At 40.7% G+C, this 22,257-nt stretch overlaps 1 protein-coding gene and 1 long non-coding RNA gene across 4 annotated transcripts in view; one reads left to right on the forward strand and one right to left on the reverse strand.

Annotated features, from left to right (window-relative positions):
- LGALS8 (galectin 8) overlaps positions 1 to 5,970 on the reverse strand; it is a gene marked incomplete at its 5' end in the record, with an annotated part of 28,415 nt that extends 22,445 nt beyond the window's left edge. For 2 of the 3 annotated variants that reach the window (XM_082407699.1, XM_082407698.1), the window contains 2 exons: positions 3,130 to 3,276; positions 5,817 to 5,970. In XM_082407699.1, the coding sequence (XP_082263825.1) occupies positions 3,130 to 3,171 (42 nt within the window). Of the gene's footprint in view, positions 1 to 1,654; positions 1,812 to 3,129; positions 3,277 to 5,816 lie in introns of those variants that run through there. The other variant, XM_082407697.1, reaches the window with a different exon arrangement.
- A 4,809-nt stretch (positions 5,971 to 10,779) lies between these two features.
- Positions 10,780 to 19,133, forward strand: LOC309635906. The gene is made up of 2 exons (XR_014249097.1): positions 10,780 to 17,171; positions 17,483 to 19,133. It is a non-coding gene; the product is annotated as an uncharacterized lncRNA (long non-coding RNA).
- Positions 19,134 to 22,257: the final 3,124 nt, after the last annotated feature.

The following is a 22,257-nucleotide window of genomic DNA, read 5'->3' on the forward strand; positions in this document are numbered from 1 at the left end:
AAAACCCACACGTCACAACTAGAGAGAAGCCCGCGTACCGCAACAAAAGATCCCGTGTGCTGCAACTAAGACCTGACACAGCCAAAAATAAAAATAAATAAATAAATAAATAAAATAAATATTAAAAAAACAAAAAAGGGAAGTCAGCAAAAGAACAAGGGAACAAAGATGGGGGAAGGACCTTCAGAGGTTAAAAAGAAAAGATTTTATGGTTTTGTGTTGTATTAAATTGCAAGGTAGAAACGGAGGTACTTAGAATACTAAGGAAAAAAGGATCAGTGTGGAAGTAAGGATCTGAAGGAAATTGGAACCGATGAGCTTTTCAGGGCCAGGTGGGATTAATGTTAATAAGTGGTTTGTTAACTAGGAGTGACAACCAATCAGTTTAATCTCTAAATAACTTCTCAACTAACACTTAATCACGTCTTAACTCTATAAACAACAATAATAAAATATTTAAGCAGATATTGAGTTGCCAAACAAGAGATTTCACTGAGGGCATTTCTGGTATGAAGATACCGTCTTCCAAATTATTCACTCAATTTGAGTGGAAAGAAAAGTGAGCCGGGCTTCTCTGGTGGCGCAGTGGTTATGAATCTGCCTGCCAATGCAGGGGACACGGGTTCGAGCCCTGGTCCAGGAAGATCCCACATGCCGCAGAGCAACTAAGCCCGTGCGCCACAACTACTGAGCCCGCGCGCCACAACTACTGAGCCCGCGCGTCACAGCTACTGAAGCCCATGCACCTAGAGCCCGTGCTCCGCAACAAGAGAAGCCACCGCAATGAGAAGCCCATGCTCTGCAACGAAGGGTAGCCCCCGCTTGCTGCAACCGGAGAAGGCCCGCGTGCAGCAATAAAGACCCAATGCAGCCAAAAATAAAATAAATTAATTTAAAAGAAAAAAAAAAAAAAGGAATAGAAAAGTGAGCCGGACTTTTTTAAGTCTTGGAATTCTATCAACTGAACTAGTCAATGAAATATACTACGTAGGAAAAAATTACACAGGCCAGTTATACAATTTATCTTTTCCAACAGTTAATATGGACAGAATTTGTCTACCACAATTTTTAAAATATATTTTTAAGTCATTTTTATTGAATTAATTTTAATAACACTGTTTCACCTGGTTGGCAACTGCCCCAAACCAAACTAAAACAAAGCCATTGTGAATGCTATTCAACATCCTCAAAGTAATCCAGTTTGTTTTTGTATTTGGAATATATTGTTTCAATAGTTACACTTTCTTTTTAATAGTTACACTTCTGACATCACATAATCACGTAAATAGAGCATACTATATTATTCAAAAAGACTTTATGCATTTCATTTAAAAAATCATTTTGCAAGAGGCTTCAGCTTTATCATTGACACATTCACTACTTCATGCTCTCAAAAAAGTGCCCTAAAGCTAAGTTTTTTACTGATATTAATGAATAGCATTCAGGGTTATACGAACTAAAATTTAACATTTTACGGTATAGGAGGCAATAAATGTGGACCAAAATTTTGGAAACATTAAGAAATAAAAACAGAAAGATGGCAGTTCCGTGTCTTCACAAGGCTTAATAAAGAGTATAGCAGAAACTCAATCAACACTCCCCTGTTGTTGAACTGATCACTAACAAAATAACCAGAATGCAACAAAATATTTACTTTGGAAAGTTATCATGACGGTATCCTCAGAACAGCACAAGGCCACCAGGAGCCCTGAATGCAGCTTCTGCTGGAAAGCAGCACTACTTCTGCAGGCCCCCGTCCTCAGGAAATGATACGTCAGCTGATTTTTGTTTCAACTCTGTAGTCGAGGGTGCTAACCCCAGAAATTACAGGAATCATCATTACACTCTAATACCAAGACATGCAGGAATTTTAAGCTATAAAATTATTTTCTAAATAACATTCAAATAAGACATGTCTGTGATGAAGGGCAGAGCCGAAGAGCATTAACCCGACCATCCATCCCTCCTGGCTTGCACCAACATTACTTCAGTCCCCCTTGGCAGGCAGCCTTTTTTTTTTTTTTTTTTAAATCTTTGCAGAAAGTCAGTCTACAACTTTGAGATGTTTTTAACTCTTAAGATGCACGAAATTATTTTAAATGTCTAGCTGACTTCAAATTCAGCAAGTCTTCCTTTTTAAACATACTACAATTGAAGGCTATTTCTTCTAAGCCTCATTCCTGCACAATGACAGTAAACCTCAGGGGAAAAAAAAGAGCTACAGCTACAAAGTAAATAACAAAAAACTGAATCCACTTACACTAATAGGACTGGTTTAAAGCCTTACTTGAAGGCTTACCAAGAATCTCCTATAAAGTGTTTACAAAAAACAAAAACAAAAAAAGGCAGCAACTCTATCTCAGACGTAAATTCAGGATTCAGCTTCAGACACATGGAAATTAGAGATTTCTAAAGATTCGCACACCACATGAAACTGGAACAAGTTCGTTACTTCCCAGGACGTACACTGAAATTTCCAGCAATTACATTCAGGGGTTCCTGGACCAGCCTGAGGCTGGGACATGACCATTAGTTTTTCTCATTCTCCATCTCACCACTGGCTTTTGACATTCCCCTGCTCAACTACCAAGCAGGATTTGAAAGGCAGAGGGAAAAGCTGAGAAATTAACTTCTTGTGAACAGGTCTAATTGAAAAAGAAAATTAAAATGTGTAGACAAAGAAATCCATTTTCCCCTGAAAATTATGTCTTACGATGGTCTGAGCCTTCCCTCCACTGTCCTCCCACGTTCTCCGTTCATAACACGTCTCATCGCCTTATACAGTTGACCCTTGAACAACACAGGTTTGAACTGCGCAGGTTTGAATCCACTTACACTCGGATTGTTTTCAATAAACACACACCACCTGATGGGTGGTCGGCTGAATCCTCAGATGCAGAACCTCGGGTACCGAGGAGGGCTGACTAGGGAACTTAAGCATCCGTGGAGCTCCAACGGCTGGATCTGGTTTTCAGTCAGGGCCCACTGCAGTCCCACCACATAGCAGGTGCTTTATGTTTACTGAATTTTACTTCTGCCCCTACCCCACAGCAGTGGGTAATTACTATCCAGTTGGACTTGCTCTCAACCCTGCCACAGGCAAAAAGTGATTTTACAGAAATTACTTACCGGGTTACAGACGACATTCTGTAGACTGTTTAAGGACATCATTCTTTTCCACCTTATTGTTGACTGGGGTCTCTCTTTTGGGTATGATCTAAGATTTTAAACAAGTTTCATTTAAAGAATTCCCAGATTGAAACTGAGGCACTTGACCTGTGTAAAATCAAAATAGAGGGAAAGAAAAATAAGCACCATTTTTCTTCATAACTATTTTTAAGTACATAAATTATTTTACTGATATTTACCAAATAACAGGATGCTATTACGAAGATCTGACTCCAATTCTTATCTAATGTACTTTACGAAATAAGTTTGGATTATGAGTACAGGAAATATTGATTTTAAAACTACATCAGTAGAAAACTTCTAATTTGGAAAATTTATTAAAAATACTTATTACTGGGAGTTCCCTGGTGGCCTAGTGGCTTTCACTGCTGTGGCCCGTGTTCAATCCCTGGTCGGGGTACTGGGATCCCGCAAGCCAGGCAGTGCAGCCAAAAAAAAACAAAAACAAAAACTTGCTATTAAAATACTAAACCAAATAATAGCAAATACTCCTGTACAGCTATCTGAGATATTCATTTAACTTTTCTCATCTGTATAATGAGAATAATAGTATTCACCTCACAGGTTTGTTCTGCGGATTAAATGAATTAATAAAGCAATGGAATAGTACGTGCTTTATAAGTTTTATCTATTGTTATTAGTAGAAGGGCTTGCTCTTCCTCTTCCAAATTAAACAAGTCAAAAGGAAAAAAAAATCCAATGCCTCAAATATTAATTTCCATGTGGCTAAAAAAAAGATAAAAGATAAAAGCTTTAAAGGTAAAAGTACCCATCAGTACTACACATAACAGCTCCAGGGAAGACCTGAAGACTAAGCAGAACCAAAAGAGAAACGAAACTCAAGCTTCCTACCATTTTACTTCCTCCAATTCTGTCATTATACCAAAGGGCAATACGCACTGATCACATCTATTACTTTTTCTCTATTAAGAAAAAACTGCATCTCCAACCCTGGATGCAACATAAACTGAGTGGTTAAGTTACGGCAAGAGGTGTTAGGTGAGCAGATGCAGGTTGTGAAAGAATTCACAGAAGTATTAACAAGGGAAGAAAAGAAAGCTTTTATTCACTTTCCAAGGGAGGAAAGGGGCCAGACGCATAGAGTGGCATCGGCCCTGAAGGGTGGCGGTCTGAGTCTTTTAACGGGTTTCAAAGGGCAAAGTGCAGGAAAGAGCGGGTGGGTTCACATCTATTTTGGCCCACAGTTGTGTTGGGGCTTGCTGTGTTTCTATAGGATGTGGTTTTTCTGAGAATCTGTAACTTTTTGTCTTCAGTAATTTTTCAGTCCTTGGGTGTCTGAAAGAGACTTGATAGTGGCCTTTGACAGGCATTACTCTATTTTGAACAATGTCAGATGGGCTCACAAGAGGGATTTTGCAGGTGTAATTGACACCAGCTGATGTCAAGATAGGGCGATTGTCCCGGATTAACTGGTGGGCCCAATGTAATTACATGAGCCCTTAATAAACAAAGAAGCCAGAGAGATGCGGTAGCAGAAGAAATCAGAGATTTGAAGCCTGAGAAGGATTCAACACATTCTTGGTGGCATTTCGATGGAGTGCGGGTGGGCACACACGGAAACTGCAAGAAGGAAACAAACCTAGAAAACAAACTAAAGTATCCCGTAAGTTGATTCTTTCCCAGAGAATAGAGCCCAAACTGGATAACACCTGAACTTCAGCTTGTGACACCCTAATCAGAGCACTCAGCCTGGTCCCCCTAATTTTTTTTGGTCCCCCTAATTTTTGATCTAAGATCTGTTAAGAAAATAAGTGGGTGTAATCAAAACATCAAGTTTTATGCGCTAAATGTATACAATTTCTATTTGTCACATATACCCCAATAAAGCTGGAAAAACAAAAAACCCTGCATCCCTCTTGGTTTATAAATGTAACCCCATCTATTAACTTACACGTTAGTCAACACCTCAGAACTGTCTTGCTCCATCAAACTCAGGAAGCATCAACAAGAGCAAAAATAAAGGATACAGAGATGCCATAGCCACATTCATAATTGACATCGTTAGTAGACAGTGACCCAATTTAAGCCACGGGCCCGCGTGAAACCAATCATTCCCAGAAACATCCACAGGCACGGGTCCCGCTGTTACTAACTCTTCGCTTCCCAAGAAGCCATCACGATGCTGTTGCAATTCAGAGGACAAACGTTTCCTAACGTTTCACACTGCAGGAAATGACTCTGCATCTCAAAAGAGTATGTTCAGAGCCCGGGAGGGCCACGGAGGTCTGTCATTAAATTTAAAGAACCCGTCATTTAAAACACCGGGAAGGAAACGTCCCCGGATTCCACTGCGCGAAGGCGGCGCTCGGTCCCGGGCGGGGAGGTCGCAGGTGCGAAGACAGCCCCGGGCGAGGCGGTGGTCGACAGCGGGGCTCCCCACAGGGACAGCGCCGGCTGCCCGAGGGCCGCGACTCCCGACCATCGCTCGTCCCCGGGGCGCAGCGCGCGGGGCACTGCCCGCCGCCCGGCCCGACCCTCCGCGGTGAGGACCCGCGCGACGGGGCTACCGGAGCCGGTCCCGCCCGTCTGACTCTGACACGGGGCCAGAAACACCGCATCCCCTCCCCGGCCGGCGAGCCCACCGCCGTGACCGCCCCCCGACTCACCCCGGGACTGGCGTCGCGGACGCTCTGCGCAGGAGGCTGTTCTCTGGCCGCGGCGCGTTGTGCGGGTTCCCGGCCGGGCGTGCGCGGGCGGCGACGGGAAGCGAGAGGAGTCAGTCCGCCGCCATTTCCTGGTTCGCGCGCCCCTGGCGTCGCCGTCGGCCTTGCGTCTGCGTGCGGGGCGCGCTCGCGGCTCCGCTGGGCTGGTGGCGGGTCCGCTGCTGGCCGCCTTCCCGGCTGGGTCCCCTGCACGGCCTCGGGGACTCGGACCGCCAGCGGCTTGCTGCGAGACGAGCAGAGAGGGAGGGGGCAGAGTGTGTGCTTCCAAAATTCCCGGGTGGATCTGGCCGCCTCTGCCCCGCCGCCGGGGTTGGGGGGCCGGGAAATGGGGAAGAGAGAAGGAGAGACCTTCTGCTCCCTCGGCCCGCGTGTGCCCGGCCTCCAGGGCCGGTGTGCACGTCGCACAGGCCCCGCCTCGACCCGGCGATGGCCGAGAGGGACCCACGCGGCCAGAGGGGCCGTCTGTGACCTTCCCTGGTCGCCCGTGTCAACGGGGTCGGTGCCAGGTATTTCTCAAGGTCTGCTTCCTTGTCTGCCTTGGGTCGGAGTCCAAACAGTACGTACAGTGCAATAAAGGAGAAGCTGACTTGCAGGCATCCCGGTGGGTTTTTTTTGCCACACCTTTGGGTGTAAATAAAATGACGGGGGACATGGGTTCAGTATAGCTGGACTGAGTCCAGCCCGGAGCCCCCATCCAGTGAGTCTAACTTGGACTTCAGCCACTGCGGCTTATCTGCCAGTTTTGTGTGTTGTTGTTTTCTAAGTTACATACTACCCCGGGGGAAAATGTCAGCAGTAGAGAGCACAATTCTGAGCACGGTAGATGTTCAGAAATAACCAGCTTTTCAGGCAAGTGTCCATCATGACTGCCAGTTTGACCTGTTGGCTGTAAAAAACGTCAGCGAGAAATACAAATAAAGTTATGTAAGCTACCTTGAACAGCTGGTATAGTTTGTTTTCTGTTAGGGATCACAAAGTTCTTATCTTCCTACTTGTCCCTACTTGATTTTTAACCACGTTTCCTTTGAAAGGCATGTTTTGGTGTCCCTGCTCTGGGCTTTCTCCTCTGTAGCTTTGGGTTTTATTATTTTTTATTTAAATTGAGAAATTCATTACACACCCAATACCATCGAACTCACATTCTGATTCCCTATGACTTTTCTCTCCTATTCATTTTCCAAGTTTGCGTCACTCTTTAGGATACAACTTCGATAGCTGTATTTAACCCTTAACATACACTGCCTGGGATTTGTACTTATCTTTCTGTGTGTTGTGCTTTATCTATCCAACTCGAATTTAAATTGAGGAAACTGTCTTGAATATTCCCCAATGCCTAGTGTAATGCTTTGCATGAAGTAGACATTCTGTAAATATTAGGTTGAAATGATAGGTTATTGATAAAGTGAGGAGCAAGTGAATGTCTTCACAACTTTGCCTGGGTTGATTACCTCCCCCCTACAAAGTAAGTTGAAATAAATACACATCAATGCTCCACTTCTTTGGTAAGTAGAATTTAGGTATAAATGGGACTGTGCAAAAGGGCCAGAAATCCTGTATTGGTGCAGTAATTCTGCATTAAAAGATCCACAAATCCAGAGAATTTACCTTAGAAAAACCCCTTCGTTGGTCCGGTTTTGTTCAATGAGCTCCGTATGTTTTTTCTATCTTTCAGAATCAACAAATATGTACTCGATGTCCACCATGACAAGGCACAGTGACAAGTATACAAAGGGCTTTGTAGTATTTGCTGTACAGGGCCCTCTAGACGCAGAGAAGTGATATAAATATACGGAAGTCCCACTTCTCTTCCTTGGATTGTTACAGTAGCCTCTTCATTGATCTCCCTGCTTTTGCCCTTCCCCCTGCACTCTATTCTCAACACAACAGTCAGAGAGATCATGGGGAAACACAACCTAAACAATGTTACTTTGCTCAAACCTTCCACTAGCTTTTGCTCCTTCTTTGAGTAAAGATCCAAGTCCTTACACTTCATGACCTGCCTCCACCTCCACACGCTCTGACTTCATTTCCTACTAAGTTCCTCCTCCCTTATTCTGTACCAGCCGTACTGGCCTTTGTGGTGTTCTTACCGCCTGCCTGTCACACTCTCAGCTCAGAACTTTTGCATGTGATGTTTCCTTTACCTCCTTAAAGTTGAGTAATGACAGTGAGTAATGTCGATTCTTAGTGAGGCCCTTCCTGACCACCGTATTTAAAATTGCAAACACCCTCCCAAAACACACACACACACACACACACACACACACACAATCCCTATCACTCTTTCTTGTTTTTTCTCTAGCATTTACCACATTCTAATATGCTACATTATTTACCTTTTTATTTTATATTACTTCATCCACCAGACTACAAACTCCATGAGGACAGGGAGTTTTGACTGTTCTTGTTTCAGTGGTGCTTAATCCAGTGGGGGACACAGACAGTGATACATTCCGGAGAAGATTAAGATAGGATGATGTATAATTGGGAGCACTTGGGTGGCTACTTTAGTTGCATGCCTGGGAAAGCTTCTCCAAAAAGGTAAAGTTTAAGTTGCTAGTGAATGAAAGAAAGGAGGCAGCTAACCAAAAGGAAAAGACAGCTTATGGCGCGGGAGAAATATTTGCAAACAATGCAACCGACAAGGGCTTAATTTCGAAAATATATAAACAGCTCAATATCAAAAAAAACCAAAAAACAAAAAACCCAACAACCCAATCAAAAACTGGGCAGAAGACCAAAATAGACATTTCTCTAAATAAGACATACAGATGGCCAAAAGGCACATGAAAAGATGCTCAACATCGCTAGTTGTTAGAGAAAGGCAAATCAAAACTACAGCGAGGCACCACCTCACACCAGTCAGAATGGCCATCATAAAAAAGTCCACAAGTAACAAATGCTGGAGAGGGTGTGGAGAAAAGGGAACCCTCCTTCACTGTTGATGGCAATGTGAATTGGTGCAGCCACTATGGAAAACAGTATGACAGTATGGAGGTTTCTTAAAAACTAAAAATAGAGTTACCATATGATCGAGCAATCCCACTCCTGGGCATGTATCCGGAAAAGACAAAAACTGATTTGAAAAGATACATGCACCCCAATGTTCATAGCACTATTTACAATAGCCAAGACATGGAGACAACCTAAATGTCCACTGACAGATGAATGGATAAAGAAGATGTGGTACATATATACAATGGATTACTCAGCCATAAAAAAGAATGAAATAATGCCATTTGCAGCAATATGGATGGACCTAGAGATTATCATACTAAGTGAAGTCAGAGAAAGACAAATATCTGTATCACTTCTATGTGGAATCTAACAAAAATAATACAAATGAACTTATTTACAAAACAGAAACAGACTCACAGACATAGAAAACAAATTTATGGTTACCAAAGGGGAAAAGGGGGGAGGGATAAATTAGGAGTTTGGGATTAACAGATACACAGTACTATATATAAAATAGATAAACAACAAGGTCCTACTGTATACCACAGGGAACTATATTCAACATCTTATAATAACCTATAATGGAAAAGAATCTGAAAAAGTATATATATATATATGAATCACTTTGCTGTACACCTGAAACTAACACAACATTGTAAATCAACTATACTTCAATTAAAAAAAAGAAAAGAAAAGAAAAGAAAGGAGGCAGCTACATGAAGATCTTGGGGGAGAGCATTCTCAGCTGAAGGAACAGCTAATGCAAAGTCTCTAAGGCTCCTGAGAAGACATTTAGTGTGTTCAGGCACAGAGAGGCCACCAGCACGGCTAAGCATAGTAAAAGAGGGGGAAAAAAAAAAAAAAAAAAAAAGGGGAAATTATATGAGATGAAGTCATGGAGTTTGATGAGGTCACCTGGGCGAGTAGATAGACGGAGAAGCTGACCTAGGACAGAGCCCTAGGGAGATTAAAAAAAAAAAAACAATAAAAGAGGCTGGGAAGAGGCGACCATGGAGACCTGCTGAAAATGTGTCTTAGCAACCAAAGAAAGGAAGTGTTTCAAGAGAGTAGAACAACCAGTTGTGGTGTTAAGAGGTCAAGGAACACAGAAGTGACCAATAGATTTAGCAACATGGAGGTCATTGGGGACTGACTCTGAAGTGGGTTGAGACCTGAGGTAAAGAAGTGGTGGGACTAATGACTATAAATATCTCAAGAAGTGTCGCTGTGAACAAAGAAGTGCAGAGGCTAAGGAAGCAGTGGGGTAAAGGGAATATTTTGATTGTCTTGTTTTTGTTTTTGTTTGTTTTTTAAAAGAGAAGGTACTACAGTGGTGCCTTTTAGACGTTTATCAAGTAAACCACAATAAGAAATAAATACATTTAGGGAACCTAAATGTATTTAGTCCAGTGGTTTAGTCCTAAATTTAGTCCAGTGGTTAGGACTCTGTGCTTTCACTGCGAGGGCCCAGGTTTGATCCCTGGTCAGGGAACTAATATCCCACAAGCCATGCGGTGCAGCCAAAAAAATAAAAATAAAAATAAATACATTTACATTGTGACTTGTTACATATGTACTTAAAATCATGGAAAAAAAAATTCACAAAACGATACTCTTGTTATGCATGAAGCATTCTAATTTTTCATTTAAAAAAATATTGCGGGCTTCCCTGGTGGCGCAGTGGTTGAGAATCTGCCTGCCAATGCAGGGGATACGGGTTCGGGCCCTGGTCTGGGAGGATCCCACATGCCGCGGAGCGGCTGGGCCCGTGAGCCACAGTTGCTGAGCCTGCGCGTCTGGAGCCTGTGCTCCCCAACGGGAGAGGCCACGATAATGAGAGGCCCGCGCACTGCGATGAAGAGTGGCCCCCACTTGCCGCAACTAGAGAAAGCCCTCACACAGAAACGAAGACCCAACACAGCCATAAAAATAAATAAATAAATAAAAAAATATTGCTTATAACTCACTAAAATGTGTGCAAGACTAGATGTTACAAATTATTTGTAGACAACTGCCTTAGACTTCCAGAGATGAAGGGATCATTTCTGGTTGGATCAACTTCTTTTCCATCTATCTTTATTGTCCTCTTTCCTTACCCAAGAAGCCACATTCACAAAGTACAAATTTAGAAATAGTGTGATATAAAAATATTAAATATACACACACTACTTTATATAAAATAGATATACAACAAGGAGCTACTGTATAGCACAGGGAACTATATTCAATATTCTGTAATAACCTACAATGGAAAAGAATATGAAAAAGAATATATATATATAACAACAAATCACTTTGATGTAAATCTGAAACTAACACAACATTGTAAATCAACTATACTTCAATTAAAAAAAATTAAAATGTGAAGTAATATATATTGCCCCAATTTTCAAAAAACTAGTAAAAAAAAAAATCACATGATTTTAGACTTATGAATTGAAACTGTATATACTCTTGCTACTTGGCAGGATTAGTTGACTAAACAAATACCTGCCATATTTTGTCAACAATGTGAACTATGTTGTTTCAAGCTAGGAAACACCTCTGGTAGTGATTTTGCTTATTATTGTGTTGCTGTGTTATTTTTGTTATTATAATAATAGTAATTTTTTTAAATGTTGGCCTTCCAAACATTCATTACATGGTGGTGCCATTGATGGGAAAATATGCTCCCAAATCAATAAGTTTGAAATACAAGTTAGATGTGATAAAACATTGTAAAGAACTTTAAATAATTACTTTGATTTTTTTCACTAGAACTTTGGAGCCAGAACTCTAGAACCTTTAGCAATAATAATGATAAATAAAAGCGATATTAAAGTAAAAATTTGCCACAAAAGTTATAGACTTATGAACTCTGAGAACACATACTCTGCTTTCCATTTATTCCCATGGAAAAATTAGTCTTGAACTATGCAGGTTTTAAATTATGCAGTCTTTAGGAGTGCATTCTTTACAAAATCACAGCACTCATATTTCTCATGCGTATGTCTACTTCCCAGGGAAGTTTTCATGGTTGGCGTCATCTTCCTCCTCTATCTTCCCCATTCTCAATGGACTCATTTCCTCTTTGAATCGTCATGCTTTGAACTCATGTCTCCCACACACCAATACTAGTACCACCTATAAGGACTCAAACTCTTTTCTCACCTCCAGACACCGTGTGTTCAGACTGATCAGCCTTACCTCTTATGTTCTACAGGATCATGTCCCAAATCTAGTCTTTTCAGGTGTGAGAAACAAGCTTCTAGAACTATGGCTCTGTCATAAAATAAAAGAATCTTGGAGATGGGAGAAATATTCAGAGTAGTGTGGATTAATTTATCGCAGTGGCTCAAAGAATGAGATGCTGTCCCATTTTTAAAATACTTTTCTTGAATGGCTTGGCACACTATGGTATGTTAACTAGAAAATGTTGTATTGTTATTTGACATGAAAATATATCTGAAATTATCTAAAAGTCAAAACAAAATAGAATCCTTTAAAAGTTTATATATATATATATATATATATAAATTGGGCAACATGTTAGGCTCTAGAGACATGGTAGGTAAAAAATATAGCTTTCCTGGAGCTTAAATCCAGTGGGAGTTAGACATTCAGTAATCACATATATGGAATTTTAAAAGTACAAAAGAGTGCTGTTAGTAACTGTCAATGTTCATTGTGATCTTTGTTCCTGCAAAGTTGCTGCAACTCATAAAACCATTAAAAGGCCTCCCTCAGCCTTGCTCTCTCAATATTTAACCAACCCGTCTTGCACATAGCTAATCTCCTTCCAGCTTGTATTTACACAACTCATTATAAAATAAAGTGACAAGCGAAACCTCAAGGGAAGAATTTCTGTGACAGGTTGAAGCAAGTAAGAAATCCAGGTGGTTTTTCCAAACAGAAAAATGTTATTAAGTCCAAATACTTAAAATTTTTTTTATTTTGGAAATTTCAGAACATACACATAAGAGATAGTGTAATGACTTCCCATCCACTCACGGTCCAGCTCCAACATGGACATATCAACATGTCCTATCTTGGTTCATCTACTCCTCACCTACTGTCTCCCCACCCCGGCCCACTTTGAAGCAAATCTCAGACTTCATTTAATCTATAAAACTTCAAAACTGGTTGTTAGACTTTAAGGTTAATAAGACCCAGGTTCAGTTTTTTTGGCCAGAAGGCTTCATAGGTGGTATGTATTTCCAACTGCAAGTCAGCAGGAGAAACTGAAGGTCTGGTTGTTTTTCCATTAGCAATAATCACTCCTCTGATAAACCTCACTGGTGACGACATTGCAACTACGCCAATACTGGTTGTTTTTCTTTGTATGATATCAAGACTGGTCAGTGGTTTCAGCTATTCTCAGCCTGATCCATCCATCTATTACAAAGTTCCCATCAGTTTTTGATCAAATGGTTTTAGCAGCTGGCTATTGATGTTCACTGCCTAGAGCCATTATTTCATTAGAAATTGAAAAGTGGTGATACATCAATTCCAACATTCCTCCTGCATTTATGAGTTAGAGTTCTTCTATAACGAAATATTGTTTCCTATTTGGTGACCCCAAGGTGAAGTTTACGCCAGAAACGCAGGCCAAATGCTTGATTCCTTCCCTTTACTTAGGAGTTTTCTTAATAATAAGCTGCTTTCCTAGCCTCCACAAAAGGTAACCAATGAGTTGGTTTTTTAAAATGTCATTATGAATTCATGAATATTAATATATTTGATGTGTTTCTTTTTTTTCCTGATACTTAAATTATCCCATCTATAACCAAAGGGGACCCCTTTGAGCTGGCATCTGTCTTCTTTTGATACAACATAGTAATCTTAGTTAGTTTCCTTGCTTCCTGGTATGACAAAATATCCCAAGATATCATTTTCATTTCCTTCCAAACTTGGACTTAGCAGTTTCTCCAAGGAAAGTTTTAGTGGGCAATGGTATACAGAGACTACAGTTTTGGAAAGGGGTGTTCATGGCAACTGGGTTGGTTTCTAGACTTCCTCAGTGGATAGAGCTAGGAAAAAAGTTTTTTGATATTTGTTTTTTGTTTTTAATATCTGAGTTTATACTGATTTCATTCAATTTAGGATTACAATGTTTTCATTTAGCTTTTTTATTTTATATTTATACCTCATTTTTCTTATGAAAATCTTAGTTTCTAACAAAATTACTTATTTACTTTATCCTGTCATATATAATAGTTTCAGGATAAAAATATAAATATTATCATAACAATATGATTACATAACCAAACTAAGGTTTATTTGCCATCTTTTTCTGTCCTGAGGCTATATCTCACAAGATATATATAATCAAATTTTTGTGTTTAAAGTAATTTGACAATACTACCCAAAGTGATCTATAGATTCACTGCAACCATTATCAAAATCCCAACAGCATTTTTGCAGAAATAGAAAAAAAAAATCCAAAAATTTATATGAAATCTCAAGGGAACCTGAAAAGCCAAAACAGCCTTGAAGAAGAACATAAAAGTTGGAGGCCTCACGCTTCCCGATTTCAAAACATATTACAAAGTTAGTAAGCAAAACAGGGTAGTACTGGCATAAAGACACACACACAGACCAACATAACAGAATAGAGAACCTTGAAATGAACCCTCGTGTATATGGTCAAATGATCTTCAACAAGGGTGCCAAGACCACTCAACGGGGGAAAAACAGTCTCTTCAACAAAGGATACTGGGAAAATTGGATGTCCACATGCAAAAGAATGCATTTGGATACTTAACATACCATATACAAAAATTAACTCAAAATGGATTGAAGAACTAAACAAAAACCTAAAACTATAAAATTCCTGGAAGAAAATAGGCAGAAAACCTCATGACATTGGATTTTGGCAATGATTTCTTAAATATGACACTAAAAGCATCGATAATAAATTTAAAAATAGACAAATAGGACTACATCAAACCTAAAAATTCTGTGCATAAAGGACACAACCAACAGAGTGAAAAGGCAACCTGTAGAACGTGAGAAAATATTTGTAAATTATATATCTGATAAGGGGTTAATATCCAGAATATATAAAGAACTCCTACAACTCAACGGCAAAAAGACAAATAACCCAATTCAAAAATGTGCATGGGACTTTAATAGACATTTCTCCAAAGATGATATACAAATGACCAACAAGCATAAGAAAAGGTGCTCAACATCACTAGTAATTAGAGAAATGCAAACCAAAACCACGAGATACGCCTCACACCCATTAGGATGGCTGTTATCAAAAAATAATAAGTGTTGGCAAGGATGTGGAAAATCGGAATTCTTTTGCACTGTTGGGAATACAAAGTTGTGCACCCGCTATGAAAACCAGTATGAAGGTTCCTCAAAAACTTAAAAATAGAATTACCCTATGATCCAGCAATCCCACTTCTGGGTATATGTCCAGAAGAACTAAAAGCAGGATCTCAAAGAGATATTTTCATAACCATGTTCATAGCAGCATTATCCGCAATAGCCAAGAGGTGGAAGCAACCCAAATGCCCATTGACAGATGAATGGTAAACCAAATGTCATATATTCAGCCTTAAAAAAGGGAGGAAATTCTGTCACATGCTACAACATGGATGAATTTTGAGGATATTATGCTAAGTGAAATAACCCAGTCACAAAAAGACAAATACTGTGTGATTCTACTTATATGAGGCATCTAAAGTAATCAAATTCATAGAAACAGACAGTAGAATGGTAGTTGCCATTGGCTGGGGGAAGAGGAAATGGGAAGTTGTTTAATGGGTAGAGAGTTTCAGTTTTGAAAGTTCTGGAGATTTGGTGCACAGCAGTATGAATGTACTTAATACTACTGAAATTTACACTTAAAAATGGTTAAGATGGTAAATTTTATGTTATGTGTTAAACACAATTTTTTAAAAAAAGTAATTTGAAACAATGTATCTCTGTGAGGAAGCCACCATCTCAATACACCATTAGACTCATTGGTTTCATCTTGCTTTCAGTTCTTGGGCCTTGCTTTTCATTTATTTCATTTTGGTTTAATTTTGGTTTATAATTTTGTGAAATATATTACATGGTTTCAAAGCCAAATTTACAGACAAGATACATTCAAGGAAATCTAACTTCCACCCCTGTCCTCTCCATGCTGTTCCCTCCCTCTTTCTACAGGTAACATAGCTCGATGGTTACCTCTCTCTCTATTCATATTCTCACCTTAGACAAGAGGTGGCACTCCATCAATAGTTTTGCATTTGGCTCTTTTATTTCACATATAGCTTGAAGATCTCTCTGCACTAGTATACTACAGAGACATTCCTCATTTCTTTTTATAGCTTCATATTACTCCATGGTGTCAACATACCATAGTTTACTTAACCTGTGGACATTTGGATTGCTTATCTATCATAAGTAATGCTTCAGCACATAACTTTGTGTACATGTCCTTGTATATTTGCCACACTGCCTCTGTGGGATTCCTAGAAGTGGCATTTTTATGTCAAAGGTTAAATGCTATGTAATTTTGCTAGATATGAGTCCAAGCACTTTTTGAGAATTCATTCAAATTCTCTGTCCCTACTCTACTATAGAAGAAGATCCAGGCTACTCTGATGGGAAAGGGATGTTGGAGGTGAGGCCTGAGAAGCTGCACTGAGAAACCTCTCACCTGAGATGAGAGAGGAACAAAAAAACCAAAGGAGTAAACAGGACCAGGAAACACATGGAAAGTCAAAGTCAAGAAGCCAGGAAGGAAATCTAGGGGATTTCAATTAGGGACCAGGAGGAGATATGGAAGCTTCAATCCAGGAACAGAAGTGTGGGAATAATGAATGCACAAAGGTTGGGAGCAAATTGGGAAGTAGTCAAGGTAATTACCCAGAACAGCAGCTGCTTTTCTACATTCTTTTCTTGGCTGGCTGGAGCATAATGCAAAGTCACAGAGTCATTGCATATGTTTATAAAATGCACAAGGGCGATTAGCTGAAGGAAGACATGGTAGCTGAAACCCAGTTTCTACTTTACTCACTAAACCGATGAAGTGCTCCATCTTCAGGTGCAAAGGAATAGTGGTAGGGTGTAGACCACCTTTTTCTAATTTGTACAAAGGTGACACATTGTCCAGCCATGGCCTTGCCCAAGTTAGCTGGGCTTACAGGCCATGCAGAATGGGCAACAATCACTCAAAATCTCCTCCCACCTTAGTAGTTATATTCATTTTTCTTCTATAATTTAGCTATAATATTGCACTTTTAAAGTGCAAGGAACTTTAGGAAAGTGAGGGTAAATTTTACGGTCTTTTGCATTTGAGCCATAGGTAGAGTTGTTTATTTTAATAAAATGGTTTGTTTTAATAAAAATGGTTTCCAGGTTGGGCTTCCCTGGTGGTGCAGTGGTTGAGAATCCGCCTGCCAATGCAGGGGACACGGGTTCGAGCCCTGGTCTGGGAAGATCCCACATGCCGCGGAGCAACTAGGCCCGTGAGCCACAACTACTGAGCCTGCGCGTCTAGAGCCTGTGCTCGGCAACAAGAGAGGCCATGATAGTGAGAGGCCCGCGCACCGCAATGAAGAGTGGCCCCCGCTTGCCGCAACTGGAGAAAGCCCTTGCACAGAAACGAAGACCCAACACAGCCAAAAATAAATAAATTAATTAATTAATTTAAAAAAAATGGTTTCCAGGTTAAACAGCCAACTGGTTAAACCTTAGGGTTGTGTGAGGTGGGGCATGTTAGTACTTTTGTTTATTTGGAGGTAGGAGAAGCAGGAGAAACAGCAAACCATGAGATACCTGGAGATGATAGAGATCTTTATGTGTGAGATCTTGAGCTTTGGCGTTTAGAGAGACAAGGAATTTAATCCTAGCTCGACGATACACTAGTTCAGGTAAGTGGTCTTTAAACACTTCTGCTCACATAACCTCTAATGGAATTTTGAAAAACTATGTAACCTTCCCTTTAACATTGTTCTGGAAGTCCTTGCTTATGCAATGAGGAAAGAAAGGGTAATAAAAGGTATACAGATTTGGAAGGAAGACATAAAACTGTCTTTGTTCACAGATGACATGATCATCTATGTGGAAAATATGAAAGAACTGGCAAAAAAATTTCCTGGAACTAATAAGTGATTATTTCAAGGCTGAAGATACAATGTTAATGTACAAAAGTTATTGCTTTCTAATATACCAACAATGAACACGTGGAATTTGAAATTAAAACCACAATATCATTTATATTAGCACTCCTGAAAATGAAATACTTAGGTATAAATCTAACAAAATATATATGAGGAAAACTACAAAACTCTGGTGAACGAAATCAAAGAACTAAATAAATGGAGAGATATTCCATGTTTATGGAAAGGAAGACAATATTATCAAGATGTCAGTTTTTCCCTATTTGATCTATAGATTCAATGCAATCCCAATCAAAATTCCAGCAAGCTATTTTATGGATATTGACAAACTGATTCTAAAGTTTATATGGAGAGATAAAAGACCCAGAATAGCCAACACAATATTGAAGGAGAGAACAAAATTGAAGTACTGACACTACCCAAATTCAAGACTTCAAGCTACAGTTATCAAGAATACCATGGTATTGGTGAAAGAATAGACAAATAGATCAATGGAACAGAACAGAGAGCCCAGAAATAGAGCCATATAAATATAGTCAACTGGTCTTTGACAAAGGAGCAAAGGGAAAAAAGTGGAGTAAAGATAGTGTTTTCAGCAAATGGTGCTGGAACAATTGGACATCCACATGTAAAAAAATGAATCTAAATACAAACCTTAGGCCCTTCACAAAAAATAGCTCAAAATGGATCTTAGACCTAAATGTTAAATGCAAAACTTATATAAAACTCCTAGAAGATAATATTGGAGAAAACCTAGATGACCTTGGGTATGGTGATGCCTTTTTAGATACAACACCAAAGACACGATTCATGAAATAAATAATTGATAATCTGGACCTCAATAAAATTAAAGACTTCTGCTAGCAAAAGACAATGTCAAGAGAATGAGAGGATAAGCCCTAGACTGGGAGAAAATGCTGGCAAAGATACCTCTGATAAAAGACTGTTATCCAAAATATTAATATATAAAGAACTCTTAAAGCTTAACAACAACAAAAAACTACCCAATTTAAAAATGGGTCAATGACCTCAATAGACACCAAAATATACAAAGAACTATTAAAACTCAACAATAAGAAAATGAACAACCTGATTTTGAAATAGGCGAAAGACTTGAGCAGATACCTCACAGAAGAGGACATGCAGATGGCAAATAAGCATACAAAAAGATGCGCTGCATCGTGTGTCATCAGGACAATGCAAATTAAAACAACAATGAAATAACACTACATACCTATTAGAATGGCTAAAATCTGGAACGCTAACAACCCCAAATGCTGGTGAGGGTGTGGAGCAACAGGAACTCTCATATATTGCTGGTGGGAATGCAAAATGGTAGAGCCTCTTTGGAAGACAGCTGGGCAGTTTCTTACAAAACTAAACATACTCCTACCACATGATCCAGCAATTGCACTTCCTGGTATTTGCTCAAAGAAGCTGAAACCTTATGTCTACACAAAAAGCTGCACATAAATGTTTATACAGCAGTATAATATAACTGTATTTATAACTGCCGAAACTTGGAAGCAAACAAGATGTCCCTCAGTAGGTGAGTGGTTAAATAAACTGTGTTACAACCAGATAATCAGTTCTAAAAAGAAATGAGCTACCAGGGAATTCCCTGGCGATCCAGTGGTTAGGACTCTGCGCTTTCACTGTGGAAGTTGAGGGTTCGATCCCTCGTTGGGGACTGAGATCATGCAAGCCGTGTGGCATGGCCAAAAAACCCCCCAAAAACCAGAAATGAGCTACCAAGCCATGTTCCCACTGACCTCTCCCTCACCCTCCTCCTTTAGACCTAAAGATGCCTACATCTGTTAGCTCCTCACTGGTTTCCTTTAACTCTTGTAATTAGTTCCTTTATTAAATCTCCCTGATGGAACTTACCATTTGCTTCTCCAAAAAGACACTGACTGAAACAACTAGAAATTCTAAATTCTAGCTATCAAAGATAACCTTTAGCTTCCTAACACGACAGTTGCCTGTCTTCATTCCTGGACTTGTTGGCCCCTTGAGGCTGGGGGCTGTCAAGAGCTGTCATTGCATTCTCAGAAGTGAGCTGAGGGCCTGACCACAGTAAACGCTCAGTAAATGTTTGTTGACTGAACTAATGTGGTTTCTTCTATTAGTGTCTTTTTTATTTTTTTGGCCACGCCGCACACGGGGTCTTAGTTCCCCCACCAGGGGTCGAACCCGCGCCCCCTGCCGTGGAAGCTCGGAGTCTTAACCACTGGACCGCCAGGGAATTCCTCTATTAATGTCTTTTTAACATTAAAACTAGAAACAGAAATCATCTAAAAGAGGTAAAATCTGTCCGAATCGGTCACTCCAGAAAACTAACTCTTTTTTTGATCTGGCTTGTTTCAGAGACATACATGTAGAGGAAGAACCAATTTTTGCCATTTATTTCTCTTCGTTTACCTGGTCCGGTTGGTTCTCCCATGTTGTTATTTACTGAGTCCACAGCAAATACATGATGACTTTCTGTAACTTGGCCCAATCCACCAGCTACTGCCCTGATCACTTTGACCTCTTCGGTGTTTTGGCCTGTGCTGTGCCGGGAGAGGGCGGCAGGGCAAAGAGGTTAGATGGATGGTTGTACTAGGAGCAGGGCCCCTACCTCCACAGACTGTCTGAGGAGCAGGATCTTCAGCTCCCCAGGGGACAGCAGGGGTCCAGGGCGCTCTCATCGTCTAGCTGTCACCAAGGAGACGGAAGGCGCATTGTTTGGTTGGACTCACTGAACAGTCTTCACGGGCTTCAAGACCAGCCTCTTCCTCACTTAGCCCTCCACCTTCGCCCCACTCCCCTCAGCCACAGACGCCTGGCTCTGAGCTGGGAGCTGCTGTTTCTGCCTTACTCTCCCCTGTGGAGGCAGCTTTGGTTACTTTTTTTTTTTTTTTTTAACGTTTTTATTGGAGTATAATTGCTTTACAAGGGTGTGTTAGCTTCTGCTTTATAAGGAAGTGAATCAGTTATACATATACATATATCCCCATATCTCTTCCCTCTTGCATCTCCCTCCCTTGCTTTGGTTTTTTTTTAAAGATTGATTGATTGATTGATTGCTATGTTGGGTCTTCGTTTTTTTTTCTGTGCTAGGGCTTTCTCTAGTTGCGGCAAGCGGGGGCCACTCTTCATCGCGGTGCGCGGGCCTCTCACTATCGTGGCCTCTCTTGTTGCGGAGCACAGGCTCCAGACGTGCAGGCTCAGTAGTTGCGGCTCACGGGCCTAGTTGCTCCGCGGCACGTGGGATCTTCCCAGACCAGGGCGCGAACCCATGTCCCCTGCATTAGCAGGCAGATTCTCAACCACTGCGCCACCAGGGAAGCCTACTTTGGTTATTTTTTATGTTTGTTTGTTTGTTTTTTCCCCAACTGGGATACAATTCACATAACATAAAATTCACCCCGTTAAGCATTTTAAGGTGTACAATTCAGGTGCTTTTTAGTATATTCACAAGGTTGTGCAAGATTCACTACCATCTAATTCTGGAACATTTTTGCTTTGATCTTTGAAGCCCAGAAAATGAACGAAAGGGGTTGAACCTCATTAAAATAAAAGCTCCCCATGTCCGAGAAGCATTCATGGTTTGGTATGTAAAACCCTTCATTTTGTATTTATATTTATAAACTTTTTCCTCCTCAAGGACCATGATATTGTTAAAAAAAAAAAAAAGTTTTTGCTTTATTTAGGGTCTCCATTAATTCATTAGTTCCATTTCATTTTTTCAGCATATTTCCAATTGCTTCTGGATGCTGACGATACAGAGTGAACAGTGAACAAGGCCCCTGTCCTCTGGGGTTTGCAGTCGAGCAGGGGTGAGACCAGTAATCAAGTTATCACTATTGGGATGAGTGCTACGGGGTGAATAATAGGAAGGCAACCAAGTCTGGGAGCCAGGTGCCCTTTCCCTGAGAAAGTGGTGTTAATGGTGAGACCTGGGGGCTGAGGAGGCTGAGCTAGGGAAGGCTGGTGTGTCCAGGTCTGAGTGTAGCCAGGGTGTGGACGGGGCAGATGAGGCAGCTCGCGGTGAAGTCTTGGGTGGGAAGGGAACGACGGCCAAGGGGACCTCGCAGTTCAGTGTGGCTGAAGCATCAGGAGCTGCGGGCGAGTAGAGCACGATGACATGCCACACAGGCAAGTCACAGGGCCTTGGAGGCCACGCTGCCAATATGGGACTTGATCTTCAATGGGAACCCCTCGAAGGCGTTCACGTGGGGATGGCAGGATCCGTCCACGGCAGGGAGGCCACTTGGGAGACCGTTATCGGGTGAGAAAGGGTGCCTGCTTGGGTGAGAACGGTCATGAGGATGGAGGGG

The sequence above is a fragment of the Balaenoptera borealis genome (assembly GCF_965194805.1).
Source record: "Balaenoptera borealis genome assembly, chromosome: 10".
In the NCBI taxonomy this organism is placed as follows: Eukaryota; Metazoa; Chordata; class Mammalia; order Artiodactyla; family Balaenopteridae; genus Balaenoptera; species Balaenoptera borealis.